This window comes from Populus trichocarpa, chromosome 2 (assembly GCF_000002775.5).
Source record: "Populus trichocarpa isolate Nisqually-1 chromosome 2, P.trichocarpa_v4.1, whole genome shotgun sequence".
In the NCBI taxonomy this organism is placed as follows: domain Eukaryota; kingdom Viridiplantae; phylum Streptophyta; class Magnoliopsida; order Malpighiales; family Salicaceae; genus Populus; species Populus trichocarpa.
Window position 1 is genome coordinate 7,087,782 of NC_037286.2, and position 19,290 is coordinate 7,107,071.

A 19,290-nucleotide genomic window follows, 5' to 3' on the forward strand; every position below is an offset into this window, starting at 1 on the left:
TCCGGATCAATTTAATAAAGGCTGATGAGTTTTATAAAAAGATCAAATTATTTATCCCTAATAGGAAGACAATTTGTTATTAAAAAAAAAGATAAAAAGATAATTATACTTAGAAGAACAGATATCTATAGGAAACGGTCAAACTCTCTTTTGTTTAGCTTTTTTTGAATGTCCCACTGAACTCACCAATCACGATGAAGAGACATTAAATTAGTCAGTCAACCGTTTTTATCCTACTATTTTTCTTTTCCGTTATAATAAAAATTTAATTGCAAGGTTTTCTTTTCCTTTTCCTTTTCTTTTTTTTTTTTTTTTTATTTTAGAAAAGCATTTTCCTTTAATGGACGGAGTATCTTGCAAGCCGGGGATGGGTAGAAAAAGACAATTAATGAACTAATAGTCCAATAGAAAGTAGACAGAATGTAAAATAAAGATTGCCATTGTCCTGAGTTGCAAATTTGGAAGCTTTTCAAGGCATTGGTTGCCAGCTATAAACCAGGCATCGTCAAGTCAATGAAAGTTTGCCGGGTCATGGTCAACAAAAACACACATGATGTGTTAACAAATATACTACAAAAAAATAGGATTTTTTTTCCTGCTAATTCACTTTCTTAGTGAAATAACTCCATCTCCTTTTCTTTTTTTCATCCTATTTTTTTTTAATTTCATTGTGAATAACTTTTTTCCTTTTAATTAATTTAATCTCTGTGGCCTAATGGCATGGGAAGATAAAATTTAAAGTAAGAAGATCACATAATAAAATAAGAAGAAAATACATGCCTCTATCAAAGTTTTTAAAATTTTTATTTTGATCTAAATTTTTTTTATTTTTTTATTTATAATTTAAGAAAAGAGAAATAAATCCATTGAAAAAACACCTTTTCTCATTAATTGTTTCTATATAAATATTGATCATTTTACATTTTTCTAGTTTCATGATATTTCATAGATATTAGTTTGATTTGTATTGAATTGTCTTCTCTTATATTTTATATGAAATAATTATATATGAATAAAGTTTAAAAATAAAATTATTTGTTATTAGTAACAACATTTAATTACTAATATAAAATGAATGAAAACAGTTAACATAAAAAAACAATTGATTTAAAATATTTTTATAGCCAGCTATATTTTATTTCTACTATAAAAATTAATTCTTCACTTTAACATTTATTTAGTGTTAACATTATTTTTTAATTTATTAGTATATATATTTCCTAGTTTATTATATGAATCATAAACAATATTTTTTCGTTTAAAAATTATGACACGTGAAAACATATTATCACATATTCATAATGTAATTATTTTTTCCATATTAAAAATTAACTTGAAGTTATATTTGCAATGTAAACAACATATTTTTGTTTTAAATTAAAAAGAAATCATAATATTTTAATTATATTATAAATTAACTTGAAATTTTATGAGCGGGAAAGGACAGGTAATAAAATTAGTTAAACATTAGACAATCAAGAAATGCAATCCAAGTGCACTTGAGGTATTGGCCTAGCGGTGGTAGAGATTTGTTCCCTTCCTCTGCACCTGGGTTCGAACCTCATTGTGCATGTCTGTCATCCCCGCGGTGCCTTACATGCTTACTGAGTTTGCAGGATGTTCAGTGGGCTGTGAGATTAGTTGTGGTGCGTGCAAGCTGGCCGGACATCTACGTAAATAAATAAGAAAAAAGAAAAAAGAAATGCAATCCAAGTCCACAGTCTTAGCCATGAGCGATTGTATTTGCTTGCTTGTCAATTTATAATCGGCAAGGACAAATAACATAGAAATTTTTCACAATTATTCTCATAAATTACATGTTAACAACTAACAAACTCATCATACTCAACAATTGGCAAACACATAAAGGATTTAACTAACTAATCTACCTTCTATAATTTCACATGATAAATCCTAATGCACTAAAACTTAACCGAATGCAGCTGCCAACAATTGATGGATTTAACTGTCAAATTACAGAATTTTAGACTAACATGAAGGAATCATGATATTAGCAATCATCTTGTCAACACAGCCACCATATTAACCTGCAGATGTAATTATACGACAAGAAATAATAATAAAAAAACATGTTAAATAACAAGCAGATGTAATTATACGACAAGAAATAATAATAAAAAAACATGTTAAATAACAAATGACATTCATATTAACTACATTATTTAAAAAATAACGTCATGCATAAGAAAACAAGACGTACCTCTCGATCTAAACAGGTTTATTCGCTCATACATTCTTTGTATCCATTTAAGCTTCTTTTCAAGATCTCCTATACTTGCCCACATTTCTCTCATCCGTCTTAAACTCAAATACTCAATAGCAAAGCCATGAAATTCATCTCCTATGGTAACTTCTTCAATGAAGTGAAGCTCTGTCATAACCTCAAGAATATTACACCATTTCCTATCCATGCTAACAGATGTTGAATCACTCTTGGTGGACATGCTGTCAACTAGTTAATCCCAACATGACAGCAGCTGTAATCCGATTTTCTATGGCTTTTTTCCTATCTTGAACCTTAAAATATTCTTTTTTATTTTCTCTTGCCACAGATACGTGTGTTACTTTTGCTGGACATTTTAACCCCACCAACCATGTTACAAATATCATCCGTAAAATTTGGAATGCCATCCTCCTCAGAATCACTGCTTTCTTCTTCCAAATCAGGCTTATCAACATTGGCATTGTGATTGCCATCATCACCAGCATCATCATCACACAAGACTTTGGAAGATGGTGCCCACGCATACTGTCTAGTAGCAACAATGTTTGAGAAAACTTAAACCATAAAGATGGTTCGATACCAGCATGCCTAGACTTTTTTGCTTCTCTTATTTCCTACATAAAACAAATACAATTAATTAATGTGAATTTAAATAATTTAGGAATTACTAAAATAATATAAAAAGAAATTAAAGATTAAGAATCATGGCAAATAACCTGAATTTTTGTTTTCCACCACTCATCACTCATAGAGATAGTTGCTAATTTGCTACTCCAACCAACACTAGTTTCAGAAATTTCAGAAATCAACTCTGTCCACATCCTCCAATCCTTTTTGTAGCCATCTCATTTGTTCTTCAGTTATGCCTTGGTGAATGCATGACCAATTTGTTCTTTGAAGGATGTCAATAGAGATTTCCAACCAGCTTTATTGAAATGAGTATTTGGTCTCATTCCCATGTTGATGGTCTTGATGTAAATATCACAAAAGATATGCAACAATTCCTCAGTCCAAGTAACTTTATCCATAATTTAAGGACCTTTCATTCCTAGTTCGATAACATATTTGAAAGCAAACAACCAATGCCATTTTGTTTAGACAAGAATTTAAGCATTAGCTGTAAGATTAAACACTAACAACAAATAATAACATTAACTAAGTAAGAACTGCAGACCATATAATATGCCTTTGTTATGGAACCGAGCCCTTTCCCTCTTAAAAAGAACAAAACAACAATAACACAACATGCAAAAGCTGTATAAGATACACCAGTGATTATATAATTCTACAGTTTCATTAATGAGCAATGACTAATTCGAAAAGCTCCTTGTGAGTTGATGATTTCTTAACATGCAAAAGCTGTATAAGATACACCAGTGATTATATAATTCTACAGTTTCATTAATGAGCAATGACTAATTCGAAAAGCTCCTTGTGAGTTGATGATTTCTTAGCTTTATTAATCCATGATTATGACATGTCTGGCTCCTCACTAGTCACGAGTCAACAAAGACCACCAAAATTAAAGGAGCAATCATCCCTAGTAGCTGCAACAAAGTTTAACGAATGGTGAACCTGAATTACCTTAGTTATAATCATATTTTGTTGTGGGCCAACACTCATAAATATGTGTTTCAAAAGCAGATGATATCCAATAATGCACAAGCATATTCAAACTGATCCCTTCTTGTTCTTGCTTTAGTTTTCCTTGTATGACAAACATGTGAGCAATTTAAATATCACATTCGTTTCTTTCAGACCCAATCTCTTAGCCATTAGTTACAAGTAATGAAACACAAGTTGACTAACCACAATATGCAGCGAGGGGCAGGGACTAAAAAAGTTCACAATCCATTCGAAATGTGTGACAATGAGCTCATGTTAAGCCCATTTGTTGTCCTACACACTCACGGGGTAGGTCCAGGACACCATAACATTAAAACTAGAGGTCTACAGTGAGTATGGAAATAGAGCATGTTGCCCGCAACCTCTGTCACTTATCAATGTTCTTACTTTGAATCTTAGCATGGATAAAATGAAATAAAATTCTGGTTTTTGATGAGATGAAAAAATCAATTCTATAAATGAATCAAGTTTGAACATTAGCTTGTTGCAATGATTGATATGTTAAAGATTTAGCCTAAAATATAATGTAAATAACTCAATCGACAACACCCTAAGTTTCAATTTAGTGTAATTAAAATAGATATTCAGCTAAAGATTTGTAAAGAAGCAACTACATTACCTACTTCACAACACCTGTTCTGTTTGTTCTTTGTAGTTTTCGGGCTATTCTTGTTATTGAGCCTCCACAAACAACACAAATCTGTAGATAGCTTCTGCAACAATATACATGCAAATATCAGAAACAAGCACACTTCTAGTTAATTTTTTGTTTTTTTTTTTGCAATGACAGAACAAGGAGGTCCCAAATCTAGGTTTTAATTTTGAAGACAAAGAAGGAAAAAAATGGTCTCAGTGTAGGAGCTACAAAAAATACTGATTCAAAACACTTTTTTTCACACTCAAATAGATCTCATAGATCATTCATTACCTTAGAGAAAAGAATCGGGCATGTTCAATGTTGGACAAGTAATAGTTTTTTAAAAGAGAAAAAAGAAGGAAAGAAGATTAATTTTGAGAGGAGAGGAGAGGAGAGGATCGAAGAAGACAAGCGACGAATGATTACTAGAGAGAAGATGGATTTGCAAATGCCCAGTCGAAAACTATTGCAAGGTAAAGGGTGGCATGATATAAAGATGAGGGTTATTTTGGAAAGTTCTTTTTGCAACAGCTATTTCTCTCTTGTCGATGGAGGGAAAAAAAATTGAGGTAAGAACACCCGCAAGCTGGTCTGAGAAGTTTTTCTTGAAACTGAGCTTCAACCTCAATTTTCGATGGGACCGGCTTTTAAAAAACACCGGTTTAATTTTAACCAAACATAAATTATTTTAATTCCTCCAAAATTTATCCGCGACTATACTCTCAAGTACCATCTAAATTTAACTGAGAAGTTAGCTATGGTGAATCACCATTTTATCCCCTCTCAAGTGTGTGGAATTAGAACCTGATATGTGTTGGATTAAAAATAAATAAATTGAAGTTGACCGGATTAAAATTGAACAATTTAACAAGTTGATATAAACAAAATCTAATTTGAATTTTTTTTTTTAAAGAAGAGAGTTAGGTTTAATTGATGGAATAAATATGAATTAAGTTACTAACATGTGATGTAACCTGAACATTGAATCAGGTTCTGGCAGACGAGTTTAATAACTTATCCCCTGCTGGTAATCATTTCGATCCCAAGACAAAGAAAAGGGAGAATAAATTTTTTGGTCGACGAGTAATTTTGTGCAGGGGGTGGTGGTGTACACGCACAACTACAAAACCGAGAAGGAAACAAAAACAAAACAGTCGAAACAGCGCAAAGTCAACAAGAAAGAAGTCTCTGATATACCAAGCCTTTTTCATTTCTTTATTGTACTCTTAATTTCTCTCTCTCTTGCATTGCAAAAAGACTCCCCTAAAGCGGTCAGAAAATCATCGTACAGGCATCCTTCGATTCTTTCCCTTTCTCTCACAATTTTTTTTGTGTTAATTATACAAATAAATTCCTTTTTTTTTTCTCTAGAAAAAGATATTGCGATTGTTCTCTCATCTTGCCTTTTTTTCCTTTCTCTTTCGTTCTTTAGCATCGTTTTTTTTTTATTCAATTGCTTGTGCAAACTAATAGGTAATACAAACAAGAAACCAGCCTATCCTCACCAAACAATAACCACAAGGAAGCTAGACCCATTTTGAGCTGTTAATTGGATAGTTCAAAGGTAATTCTTTCATACCCAGTTCTTGTTTTGACTTGTTTTTTTGAAGAGGTTTTAGGTTTTTCTGTTTTTGTTTATAAGGGTTTTATGTGTTTGTTCTATTTTTATGATCAGGTTTGGAATTCGATGGTTCAGATACTGGATTTGGGGAGGTGGAATCTTGAATATTGAAAGCGGATGGTGGTAATTTAATTGAACAAGTTGGAGGCGGTGTGCATAGTCCTGTTTCTATGGATATGTTTTGCTGTTTTAGTCCTTCCTACTCTCAGGTAAAAACTATTATTTCTTTCTTGGTTTTTATTATTTTCTGTATGTGTATGTGATTTTTAACCTTAATTCATAATTAGGCTGTAAGAATGGAAGTGGAACATGGGGCCAAACGTGTGATAAGCTATTTCTAAGTGGAAATTTTGCATTTTTCGTATAATTTTGGGATTTAATTTTAAATATACATTTAATAACTCATGGCTGAAAATTTGTCGGTCTCATAGAACCGATACTTGATGTTTTCGTTCTGTCAATGTTTACCTACTTGTTTCATGAGTTCTTCGAGGATCTAGAATTTACTCTGTAGGTGTAGAAAACACACTAAAACTGTTCCAAAAAAGTTGTTTTACTAACGGGCTTGCAGTATCAAGGTCTTCTATGCAATCCCAAAAGAAAACGCAGTTCCAAGTTCTGCCATTGTTTCTCATTAATAGTATCTAGCATCTTTCAACAGTTCAATTGCTTGCAGTGGAGAAAAACATTTTACACGTATTATTTCATTTAGTGCCGTTCCTGAGAGCTATCTTACCTGAGTTCTTTAGTGAACTAGAACTGGCTTCTAACCTTGTGTGATTTATACTGAGATTGTTGTTACCTGTAGCTTGTAGGTGGGCGATCGTCATCTAGCTCTGGTAAGGGAAAAAATCATGAGGGTTTGATCAAGTATGGTTTCAGCCTAGTAAAAGGGAAAGCTAATCATCCAATGGAGGATTATCATGTTGCCAAGTTTGTGCAGATTCAAGGACATGAATTAGGGCTTTTTGCTATTTATGATGGTCATTTGGGAGACAGTGTGCCTGCATACCTACAGAAGCATTTGTTTTCCAATATTCTAAAGGAGGTTTGGCTTTGCTTCAAAACATTTTATCTGTGGCCTAACGTTTTGGTCTGCTTTACAAATAACGTTGGAATGCTTTCTAACAATTCTTTATTTGATCACTCTAGGAAGAGTTTTGGGTTGACCCCAACAGATCTATCTCAAAAGCCTATGAGAGGACTGACCAGACAATTCTCTCTAATAGTTCTGACTTGGGGCGAGGAGGTTCTACAGCTGTGACTGCAATCTTGATAAATGGTAAAAGACTATGGGTAGCTAATGTTGGAGATTCAAGAGCAGTTCTTTCAAGAGGGGGGCAAGCAAGACAAATGACCACAGATCATGAACCCAACACTGAACGAGGCAGCATAGAGAACAAAGGTGGCTTTGTCTCAAACATGCCAGGTCTTTTCCACAGAAGCCATTATTAGTAATCTCTCTGTTTGAATAACTGCTCTTCTGAATTTTATAGACACTAATGGTATTCTTAGGAAATTTTTGGCTAGTCAGTATCTTCTAATATTTTCAGTGGGGAGCGCCTTCTAATATTTTAATGGCTTTATAGTTTTGCTGTTTATGATTTTTGCATGTTAATCTATAATTTCAAAGAATAAGGCAAAATTTTTATTTTTTTAGATGCTCATTTTTCACCATTTTGAAATTCTCAAGCAATTGAACCAGCATCATCCAAACCCAAACAAGACTTCAGGATGATGGATTATCTAATTAGGTTGAATTAATGCAGCATTCAGACTGTAATAGACAATTTAGAGTTCACTGGCTGCCACTTAACTTTGATCTGCATGAAAGCAATCTTTGAAAAAAAAAAAATAGGTATGCTCAAGAAGAGAGGAGCTGCGCCCCCCACCCACCACCCCCCCCCCCCCCCGGATCGCCTGGGGATTCATCTTGGATGAGCATTCACACACATATTTTTACATCATTGAAAAAAACTTTCCGTAAGAATTTTAGTTTACTTATTATGCAGTGTTCTGCAGGTGAGGTGGTGTTGAAGCTTTCATGCATATTGTTCAAATTGTTTTGCTTTTGGGTGTTCAAATCCTTTCTACATTTAAGAGCCACCGAATGCTTCCTTCTATTATCCTATTTTCTGTAATTTCCTACTATCTTTAGGCTTACATGACCAAAGTCTTTTAAGGCACTTTGATACCTTGGACATTAGGTGACTGGTTAATGATTTCTGTTTCTATTGAGAATAACTAACACCTTCAGAGCATAAATTATTTCCCTCACTTTCTTAATGTTTTCTCAACAACCAAACAGTCCATTCTATACCAAAAACAGATACAGTGACCATCTGCATCCAACAGACATATTCAAACTTCAAATTCAGTTAAAGATGTGAAAAGGGATGTAGTTGCTTTTGAGATGAAAATAAACGTTTTATTCAATTAGAAAAACGGTGCAAGCACAAAAAGTTATGTTTACTCCCAATTTTTTAACTCAATTTGATGAAGAGATTTATTTTTTTCCCCCTCCAAATATGAGACACTCATGATCCTGTGGTTAATTTGAGTCAGCGTATGAAAATGATCTAACTATGAGATGCAGTTTGCTTTCTTCCCCTGTAGTTTGCATGTAACCAACTGCAATGCCAGACCACCTCGTAGCTGCTTATATGGATGAGCTGGAAGTGGCTTTGTGGTTTTCATGTTATCTTTCAAATATTGACTGCTTATTCTATTTCTCGAATCATGGTTGCTCAGTTTTACTGTTGCTTCAACTGAACAAGGATGATCATGGGTTTGGGGATAATACTTGCAAGTTACAGTACTGCTGATCTAGCTTCCATTTTGAACTTATTTCCAGGAGATGTTCCTAGAGTTAATGGACAGCTGGCAGTTTCTCGTGCTTTTGGAGACAAGAGCCTTAAATCACATCTGCGATCTGATCCTGACATACAAGAAACAGACATAGATAACAATACTGAAGTTCTTGTACTTGCAAGCGATGGTCTTTGGAAGGTGAGTCATTTCATGTTAACTTCATTTTCCATGTTGTGTCAGTGCTAACTACCTGGACTGGCTAAAGAATTTGCAATGTGCTTGTATGAGAAAGAAATCCATCAAATCTCTCCTTTTCCATGTGAATATACAGGTTATGTCAAATCAAGAGGCTGTTGATATTGCAAGGAGGATCAAAGACCCACTGAAAGCAGCTAAGCAGTTAACAGCAGAGGCATTAAAAAGAGAAAGTAAAGATGACATATCTTGTGTTGTTGTTAGATTTAGGGGGTAGAAATCTTTGAAACCAATCATTGTTAACCAGGTGCCAGGATATACCTATTGTAAGAAGAGTTTCTTTACACCGGTTACCAGTTTGTGGATCAGACAAATGGATAATACATACTTGGCTGGGATACTCCTCAGGGTCTCCAGTGGTTTGGAATTTGCTGAAGGAAAGAGAAGATTAGAAATGATCCCCCATTGTAAAATTATTTTATTGATTAGGTTCTGGTGTTTGATATTGTTTGATTTCCTTGTGGAAGTGGTTTAGAACATCTGGTGTATATTGTCTTCTATTCTCTGCCCAGAAAACCATTCATGTATCTTTGTTCTGATGAAGAATATGGTCTTGATTGTGATTGGAGGATTTTCACTGAACGTTTACTACGAAGAGCATCTCTATAGCTATGAAGAATATGGTCTGTCTCCAAGTCGTTCAGGAGTTTTTGAATTTATCATGGCAGATCTTCTATCCCAAGTTCTGCACCCTTTGTGTCTTGGCTCTCAACCAGGCTTGTTAATTTGATGTTAACTAAAATTGTACAGCTTATTTTGATGTCAGGTGTTATTTAGGAAGTTTGATTTGTGTAGGTAATTGGATGGTGCTGGTTTCATTGAAAGCGCGTACAAATTAAATAAATTGCAAAAATAAAGAAAGTGTTGTATGTTAGGCCCTAGCCATGTTGCATTGTACCGAATTATGCTTGGACCGTTGTAATTGTATGGTTATTAATAAATTATGTTCATATGTTGTAAAATTTATTGTTTTGTTATTTCAATTGAAATGATTATAAGGCACGTAATTTGTTATAAGATTTTCATTGGTAATTTAATGTCACTGAAAGATATATGAGAATATGATCAATCATAAAAAACAAAATGAAAAAAAAAAAAAAAACTCAAGTGCTAGTTGCTAAAGAATAAAATTGAAAAAAAAAATTAATTAAGAAAGAGGATATAAAAACAGACTCGAGTTTATCCAAGTCAGCCTGTCAAACATGCAACTTAATAATGAGACTATAATAATGCTATATAAATCAAATTGAATAAAACAATGAATCTCAGACAACATGATGTTAAATAGTGAAATTAAGAAAAATTCAATCTAAGAAAAACAACAAAAAAAACTTGGGTTAATCCGCTAAGACCTCAACTAGAGAAATAAGATTAAAATAACTTCATAGAAGAAAAAAAAGCATGAAGCTCAATTTCCAATTACCTCATTAATAAAGGATAAGATTAAAAAAAATCTAAATAAAAAATCAAAGTCAACTTAGACATTGAAGTCAATCGAGACTAATCTTCAAAATCAATTATCCAAGTTATGAGTTTGAGGTCAATTCTATAGAAGACAATATGAAAAAACCACGAAACTAAATATCTAATCAATAAAATAATGAGGGATAAAATTAACAAAAAAAACTTGCCAAATACGCAATCTAATAATGAGATCGGAATAACACAGTAGAAATTAAATTGAATAAAATAACAAAGTTCTAATCTCAGATAACACGATGTTCAATGGTGAAACTGAAAAAAGTTCAATATAAAAAAACATTAACAAAAATCCGAGCTCACTGAATTAAACCGCAACCCGATATATGAAATTAGGATAACCCCATAGAAAATAAAGTGAGAAAAATCACGAAACTCAATCCCCAACTAACCTAATGTTGAAAGATAAATTGAAAAAAAAATCAATTAAAAAAGACCTAAATAAAAGATCGAAGTTAACTCGGACGCCGAAGTCAACTCAGACTAATCTTTAAAATTCGTGACCTAGGTTATAAGGTCGGGACCAATCTTATAGAAGACAAACCTAATAAAAAAAACCACAAAACCAAATCCCCAATCAACAAAATAACAAGAGATGAAATTGATTAAAAAAAATCAATCAAAAAAGGGTAAAAAACCAAAATAAATAGCAATAAAAAGATAGATGATCAAATTTGATATAGAAATAAAATGCTTAAGGAGAAAATTAAAAAAATACAATACAATTACAAAAATGATATAAAAAGAATAAATAGAAAGCAAAAAAACAAGGATTAAATTCGATATAAAAAACAAATGAACCACATGCTAAAGGAAATAATTAAATAAAAAATCAATAAATAAAGATCTAAAACAAAATAAATAACAATTAAAAAAAAATAATCAATTTTGATACAAAAAACAAATGTGAGGACAACTCTCATTTTTGGCATGGCAGTGTGATTCTCGAGGAGAGAAGAGAAAAAAATGGAGGACAAAAGAAAACTCGTCGAAGCTTAATCAAGACACCACCGACATACATATTATACCACTGAAAAAAGCATGGCGGGAGGCTTCGAACATAGCTGCAAAAGCTACCTTTTGGGCATCAGGAGACTCTGTTCACACCACTTAAAAACCGTGAGTGCCTTCCACGTGTTGGCGTGTGCACCGTGTGCAAACCAACTTTCCTTACCTATTTACCGAAGTCCCCACATATATTCCTAGCTTCAATTCTGATCCCTTAACACTTAATTGTGTCAAATTAGCCTAGTTATATATTATTTTGCAAAACCGAGCATCAGAAGTTTGCTCTGATATTGCAAAATCCCTATATCCAGGCAAACAACAAAACACGAAGTAAAATCCTAAATAAAATCGATATATAAGGATTAAAATAAAAACAAAATGATGAGGGATTGAATTATAAAATGGGCCGAAAACTTTCCTCTTAATCGTGTAAAAAAGTCATTGAATTGGCAAAAAAAAGGTTAGATATGTTTTTATTATTCAAATTCAACCTTTGAAGCTCTAATTATTTTATTAATTAAATTGAATTTTGTTTTGCAAAACTGAGAATTAATTGAGCAATATAACATTTTTTTTATATATCTGGAGATCTATAAGCATGTATGAAAAACAAATCATCAAAACCAATTGCAAATCAAAGTAATGCCAAATGACCAAATAAGAAGAAAAACATTGAGGGATTAAAACGTAAAAATCCCAAGGACTAAAAAAGGATATCACCGGTTCAAATGAACAGTGGGTCTCCTAGTACATTAGTGAGTCCTCTTACCTTTTTTCTTTTTTTTATATATAATGATAATTTGAAGGGTAAGATAAAAAAAAAAAAAAAAAAAAGGAAAGAAGAAATGGTTCAAAATAAATAAGTACTGGGAATCTTATCAGTGGACGGGCCAAGTCCCAGCATCGATAAGAGAGAAACCCTACAGGTTACCCTAGGCCCAAGTGGCAAGTAGAGGCGATATTAGGGTTTAGACATTCTTCCAGCCTCGAATATATATATATATATATATATATAGAAAAACCCCATCATTGTTGGAAGAAGCCGCTAATCATAAGTAGCTTCAATTTACGCCTCTGTACTCTTCCTCTCTTGATTTATTATAGTGTTTCGTGTTGTTGTTGTTTTTGTGACAGTGGTAAAGTAGTTGGTATTATTTGCTTGTTTTTAAGATCTTTGCCTCTTCTTTCGGCTGCAAGAACTGAGATATATTTTGGATCAATTTCTTGACGGCTTTGTTCTGGAGGCATATATTAACTTTTTGATCCAAAGTTTTTGGGGTTTCTCAGATTATATTATCATTCGCTATGTTTTTTCTGGCTCCCCTTTCTTTGGAAAATCTTGTTTAGCATTTTTAGTCTGTTTGGTTACAGAAAGTAACTGCGTGTTTTGCCCCTCAACCACAGATAACAAAATGATACAAATATTGTAGCTTCTCATCCAGGCTACAAACTGCGTTTCATCCTTCTCATTGACAGTTAAAAACTAGAAATCGTGATAAAAATAACCCAAACAGTTGTTTTTCACATACCTGCAAAAACCATGGCTATGCAACCACCACTCGTAACCCATTCTCTAAACCCATCAAGCTAGACTCTTCGGTTACGACCCTTTTCTCGTCAACAAGGAAGCCGCAACCAAAGTTTCTTTAGCTTCTTTTACTAAAAAATTCAAGAGATTCAAACTGTCATTGTTGAGTCTAGTTGTGAGCTTTATGAGATCTGAAAAAAATGTTTCTTTAGCTTCCTGTACTAAGAAATTCAAGAGGTTCAAACTGTCATTGTTGAGTCTAGCTGTACGTGAGCTTTATGAGGTCTGAAAAAAGTTTCTTTAGCTTCCTGTACTAAGAAATTCAAGAGGTTCAAACTGTCATTGTTGAGTCTAGCTGTGAGCTTTATGAGGTCTGAAAAAAGTTTCTTTAGCTTCCTGTACTCAGAAATTCAAGAGATTCAAACTGTCATTGTTGAGTCTAGTTGTGAGCTTTATGAGGTCTAAAAAAAAGTTTCTCTAGCTTCTTGCACTTAGAAATTCAAGAGATTCAATCTGTTGAGTCTAGTTGTGAGCTTTATGAGGTCTCATACTCTCATTTTGAAGCTTATGCGCACCTAGACTCCTCTTATTTATGCTAGGTATGTTTTCCAATAATCTTAGGTACAATGTCTAACCTCTTTTTAAATTATATCCTTCATTTTTTTTTATTATGAATAAAACAATTAAAATGATATTTAATTGTCAAATAAAATTATATGTTTTATAATAATATTGAAAATTATTTTTTGATTAATTATATATTAACCTGATATTCAAATTTTATATATAAAAAATATGCTTGTAAATATTCATCAAGAATAAAATATTTATTTTTTTATTTTTATTGTAACTTTTTTACATGATTTTTTCAAAATAATTATTCTTTTAATTTATTCTTTAATGAAGTACCGATATATGGAGTCATTTTTTGTTTTGTTTTTTTAGCTTATCTAATCACGATAAGTTTATGTTAAAAAAGGAAGGATTTTTATTTGTCAAAACAAAACACAAATAATTGAATAAGGAAATGGAATTTTCATTGAAGAGCTATATTTTTTATTAAAAAATATGTTGCCAATAACAAAATTGTTTTTTTAAACAAAAAATACATCAATGAGAGAAATAAAAAAATTCACTCAATAAAAAAAAATTTAATTATTATTTGTTCACAAATATTTATTTTAATTCCAACAAGACTAAATAAAAATTAATTTTAAAAATGGTCTCGCAGCATCAAGGTCAAAAAAACTACAGTACAACTTGGGATTTTTGTTCCCTCTATCTCGATTCTTATTTCCAATTTTCAAAAACGTCTCAATATATATTTTTTTTTAATTTACTCTATTTCATTTGCGTAATTTTGTTTTAGTCCTATAAATCATTGTCACTCTCTATCCCGTTTTCTTGCATTGCATTGAAGATCATATATTTAACAAGAACATTAGCATCATGAATGAGTTTCATGACTTAATTTGTCCATGAATGAAAGTCCAAGTCCCTCTGGTTTTGCTATGTATAAAACTAATTCTGTGGTTGCTGAGCTTTTGCTGCTTTCCTAGAGGCGAACCAGAAATTTAGGACTGGAGGGACAAGCAAACAAGTACATGAGAGAGCAGTTCTTGGACTGCTCATGCTACTTTTGTCCATGGCATTCACTTGGCTTGTAAGATTATTAATTGTGGGCGCGAAACATGTAAAATTGGAGGATACAATTGATTTTTTTAAAAAAAATCAGGACTAAAATGCATATTTTTACAAAACTTGAGGGTGCCATGCCCCGGCCCCTCCCTTCAAGGTAGTTTCCTCCCTGTGCTTTACCCCTTGCCACGGTTGCGCTCTAATGGATGTTGTTTCAATCTCATAATGGTGGATTTTGGACTACAATATTTAGACCAGATATAGTAACCATGATGTTAGTGACTGAGGGTGGACAGATCAGTTAGTGAGGAAGGCATGAGATTAAAATTGTTCCTTTTCCTTTACAAGATAAACTAAACTAAAAAAAAAATTAACAAAATTTCCTAAGGCATTATGACCCGTTGGATCTATTCTAGGTGATCTAATGGAGGAAATTCATTCGTATGCAAACGTGATTTTCCTGGCCATGCCCTCCTAGTAAAGGAAATGATTCACACTCGATATCGGTGGCGTGAGCTACATCGTGGACAGGTATACATTTTCTTGACCTGAAAAAATATTACTCATGATGTTTTTAATGAAGAAGATAAACATAATACTTTGATTTAAAAAGATTGGGTAATCTAAAAATCTCAGTGTTTTTTTTTTTTAATCAGATCATTACTTTGATTGTATCTAAAAAGATTAAGTCATAGTTTGCTGGAAATTTATTGTCATTCCACCATGAATATCACCTATCACCAGAAGAGCTTGTCGAGAAGGTTCAAACTCCATTGTGAAAGGTTGTATGATAACACTGAAAGAAGATGCACAGACTATAAGAACAACAACCCAAAAAACACACCAAACAAAACATTATAGAGTGAGCATATCATACCTATATTTAATCAATTAACTCAATTTAATTCAAAAATAAAATTTTATTTGAAAAAATAAATTTAACAAAAAAAATTCGAGATAACCCAATAAAAAAAAAGATAAAACAAAGGAGGTAGGAAGTAGATAAAAAAAATAGATCACAATCTCCAATTAAATAAATGTTGAATGATGGGATTGAAAAAAAAAATATTCTCAAAAAATGATAAAGAAAAAAACTAAGCAAACCCGAGCGAACTCCAAAAAAATAATTTTTCAAAGAAAAGAAAATAACAATCAAAAGAATACTGATAAAATCTTATAGGAAAAATAATAAAAGAGGATGAAATTGTAAAAACAAATCAATTCTAAAAACAATTTTAAATTAGATAAATAGCTATGAAAAAAAATGGAGAATGAATTTTAGAAATGAGAAAATTGATTGAAGATTGAAAAAAAAATTAATTTTATAAATTATTTAAAATAATAATAATAATAATAAGAAAAATAAGGATAAAATAATAACAACTTAAAAAAACATGGCGCAAAAATGAAAGAGAATAGAAAAATGAATAGCATATAAATAAATGATTATCAGTGTCAAATAGAAGGTCCTTCAGAGGGCCATCAAGACGAATCATACATTGTTTCATAACTATGTTTTTAACTACTAGAATCAGTTGCATGCATCGAACAAGCGGTGTGTTTGGCTTGGAGGTGTGGTGGCTTTTTGTCAAAGATATAATACCTTTTAAGCACAAACCACACCTCTAAAAGTTATAAAAACATGCTTTTTACTCAAAAAAGCATAAGCTACCTCCCATTCAAATACCTTCTGAGGGAGCGGCTGGTGCATGGTTTCATCACAATAAATAAATTATTCCTCCACCAACACTCATTTGAAATCCATTTCTTGAACATGAAGACCATAGAATCTTCAATTTGACCAACCTAGTCTCATATTGAACAAACAGTATTCAAAATCACATTGCAGGGATCCATGGCAGCAGCCCAACAAGTAATAATATTACTGAAATGGAGAGCTGGCCAGCAATGCACCAGCTAATGAAATAGTTTCAATCCACACAAATCTGCCCATCCATCGTGGAAAATGAGGGACTTGTGGTCCAAAATCCAAATGAATGAATGCCATTGTTGGTAAATATCTATCAGTTTAGACCTGATTCTGTAGCTTCTACCAGTCCTCACTCCAAATGTCATTTATTGTTGTTCACTTACCAAACTGTCAACCATGCCCGCAGCCTAGCTGTTCATCACCCGCGCGCGTGTAAAAATTGTTTTTTTAAATATATATTTTTATTTTAACATTATTATAATTCAAAAACATCTAAAAGGTAATTAATCTAATAAAGAAAATTAAAACTTTTGCCGCACAAACAAATACTATTAACTTGTTTTATGAGATGCAGCACTGTTCACTCCATACATCTCCTTTTCTTTTATCTTACCGGATGCTCAACATCGATCGATGAACACGTTACACAGATTCAATAGTATTGTTTCTTTTTTCTTCAGAAAAAGAAAAAGAAATAGAAAAACCTCTTTTAATTAATTTGGTAGCCATTCCATCATCTTAATTAATTAAGACATGTGATCCAAATGACATGATCCTTCATTATCTTTATTACCTTTGCTTATTTATTTTGTCTGATCTTCCTTTATGGTGCTAGGGCCCCTCAAATTTTAAAAACTGATGGCCATGCCTGCACTGCACTTAACCCTCTTCTGCTCTCTCCACAGCACCACCACCTGCAAATAACTTGTCTTTTGCTTCTTCTGTCTGTCTCACCTGCACTTCAAAACTAAGGATCCGGAAAAGAAAAGAAATCAATAAAACATCCTGATAATAACTCTTAGTTTATGAGCTTACTAACATAGGCAACCTTTTCTTTTCTTTCTCGGTTAGTTCTTGCCAGTGTTGCAAATCAGAGCATGTCAAGGTGTTTCAGTTTCACAGGGACCAAAAACTGGTGCTTCAGGTCCACTTTTACAAGATCGGGGCTCCGATCCGAAATCACGGACCTCAAAGATGGTACTGTAATGCATTGCTGGGTGCCGAAGACCCGAAAAGACTCCAGACCCGATCTCCTCCTAATCCACGGCCTTGGAGCCAACGCATTATGGCAATGGGGTGACGTCATCCAAGACTTTGTTCCTTATTTCAACGTCTACGTGCCGGACCTTGTGTTTTTCGGGGATTCATACACAACCCGGCCCGAGAGAACCGAGTCTTTCCAGGCCCAGTGCCTGATGCGTGTCATGGAGGCCCACTCGGTGCAGAAGTTTAGTCTAGTCGGGCTTAGTTATGGTGGGTTTGTCGGGTATAGTATGGCAGCCCAGTTTGCGGAGGCCGTGGAGAGAGTGGTGATATGTTGCTCAGGGATTTGTATGGAAGAGAAGGACTTGATTGAAGGGGTTTTTGCGGTATCTGATTTGGAGGAGGCTGGAAGGATTCTGGTGCCACAGAGTCCTGACAAGCTTAGAGAGTTGGTGGGTTACACGTTTTTCAGGCCACCTCCTGTGCGGTTGATACCATCTTGTTTCTTGGCTGATTTCATTGATGTGAGTGCTCTAATTCCTTCTTCGCTACGTTTAAGTTTATTCAACAGTTATGATTTAACACATTTAAGAGCTAAGAACTTTTGGTGCTTTGGTAGTTTTGTGGTCTGAAATTAATATAATCTTGTTTAGAAGAGGGGTGTGACTATCGACCAGACTATATTTGCATTAAGTTAGTTTTGGTGGAGGTTCACCGACGCATTTTAATGTTCAGATGGTATGGTTAATAATACACTGTAGACGGTTGGGAGTAAAACTTAAAATTTGGTCATTTGGTCAGGCAATGTGTGGAGAATACGTGGAAGAAAAAAGAGATTTGATTCGAGCTGTTCCGAAAGACCGAAAGCTCTCAGACATTCCCAAGCTTACACAGGTTTGGTCATCCTTTTCTATATGTGCTTGGTTTAGATTGAATTAACCACTCGATGATAATAGCTAAGGCCGTTGAATTGCAATGCAGCCAACTTTGATAATCTGGGGAGAGCATGATCGGGTTTTTCCTTTGGAATTGGGACACAGATTGAAGAGGTTGGTCTCTTAGCATCGACTGAATTGAATGAACATCCATTTTGCTTGTGAGTTTTTTTCTAAATAATGCGGTGCTGTAACAGGCATTTGGGGGATAATGCTCATCTGACGATAGTCAAGAACACAGGGCATGCCTTCAATGTAGAGAGGCCGAAGGAGTTCATCAAGCTCTTGAAGTCGTTCCTGGTCGATTTGCAGCCTCCTCCAGGCAGCCCAGTTTCCATTCAGTCAAAATTACAGAATACTTGACTGGAGATTCAAAACATCAATGCGATTTGAGGGCTAAGAGCACCATTAAATGGTGGAATGGCGGTACACAAAATTTTTGGAGCTCTTTAACATTCTTCATCGCTTGTGTACTGCAATGGTTTTCATGCTATCAACCACCCACTTTTACGAGCTTAAATATCTTTAGTCTTGATTTCTACTACTTAATTTCCCCATCATGCATTTTCATGTACTTTCAGAATGTCCATCCA

General features: G+C 33.4%; 2 protein-coding genes and 1 long non-coding RNA gene across 6 annotated transcripts; 2 read left to right on the top strand and 1 right to left on the bottom strand.

The window, feature by feature from the left end:
* Positions 1 to 1,758: 1,758 nt before the first annotated feature.
* On the bottom strand, positions 1,759 to 5,144 carry LOC112326577 (uncharacterized). Of its 3 annotated transcripts, none has more exons than XR_002980290.2 (5): positions 4,800 to 5,144; positions 4,491 to 4,584; positions 2,962 to 3,293; positions 2,222 to 2,859; positions 1,759 to 2,048 (listed from the first exon to the last, which is right to left on the bottom strand). It is a non-coding gene; the product is annotated as an uncharacterized LOC112326577 (long non-coding RNA). The 3 variants fall into 3 exon arrangements; XR_008058457.1 differs by having other exon boundaries at positions 2,962 to 3,952; XR_002980289.2 differs by having other exon boundaries at positions 2,962 to 4,584.
* A 526-nt stretch (positions 5,145 to 5,670) lies between these two features.
* Positions 5,671 to 9,772, top strand: LOC7461778 (probable protein phosphatase 2C 9). Of its 2 annotated transcripts, none has more exons than XM_052450633.1 (7): positions 5,671 to 5,799; positions 5,982 to 6,072; positions 6,184 to 6,338; positions 6,938 to 7,177; positions 7,282 to 7,558; positions 8,984 to 9,138; positions 9,272 to 9,772. In XM_052450633.1, exons 3-7 carry the CDS (start codon positions 6,300 to 6,302, stop codon positions 9,410 to 9,412), a joined length of 852 nt encoding a protein of 283 aa, XP_052306593.1. In that variant the 5' UTR covers positions 5,671 to 5,799; positions 5,982 to 6,072; positions 6,184 to 6,299; the 3' UTR covers positions 9,413 to 9,772. The 2 variants fall into 2 exon arrangements, with proteins under 2 accessions (XP_052306593.1, XP_006386409.1); XM_006386347.3 differs by having other exon boundaries at positions 5,725 to 5,793.
* Positions 9,773 to 17,295: 7,523 nt separating this feature from the next.
* Positions 17,296 to 19,217, top strand: LOC7495158 (uncharacterized). Its single transcript, XM_002301020.4, has 4 exons — positions 17,296 to 18,286; positions 18,564 to 18,656; positions 18,744 to 18,811; positions 18,895 to 19,217. Exons 1-4 carry the CDS (start codon positions 17,657 to 17,659, stop codon positions 19,058 to 19,060), a joined length of 957 nt encoding a protein of 318 aa, XP_002301056.1. The 5' UTR covers positions 17,296 to 17,656; the 3' UTR covers positions 19,061 to 19,217.
* The last annotated feature ends 73 nt before the right edge of the window (positions 19,218 to 19,290 follow it).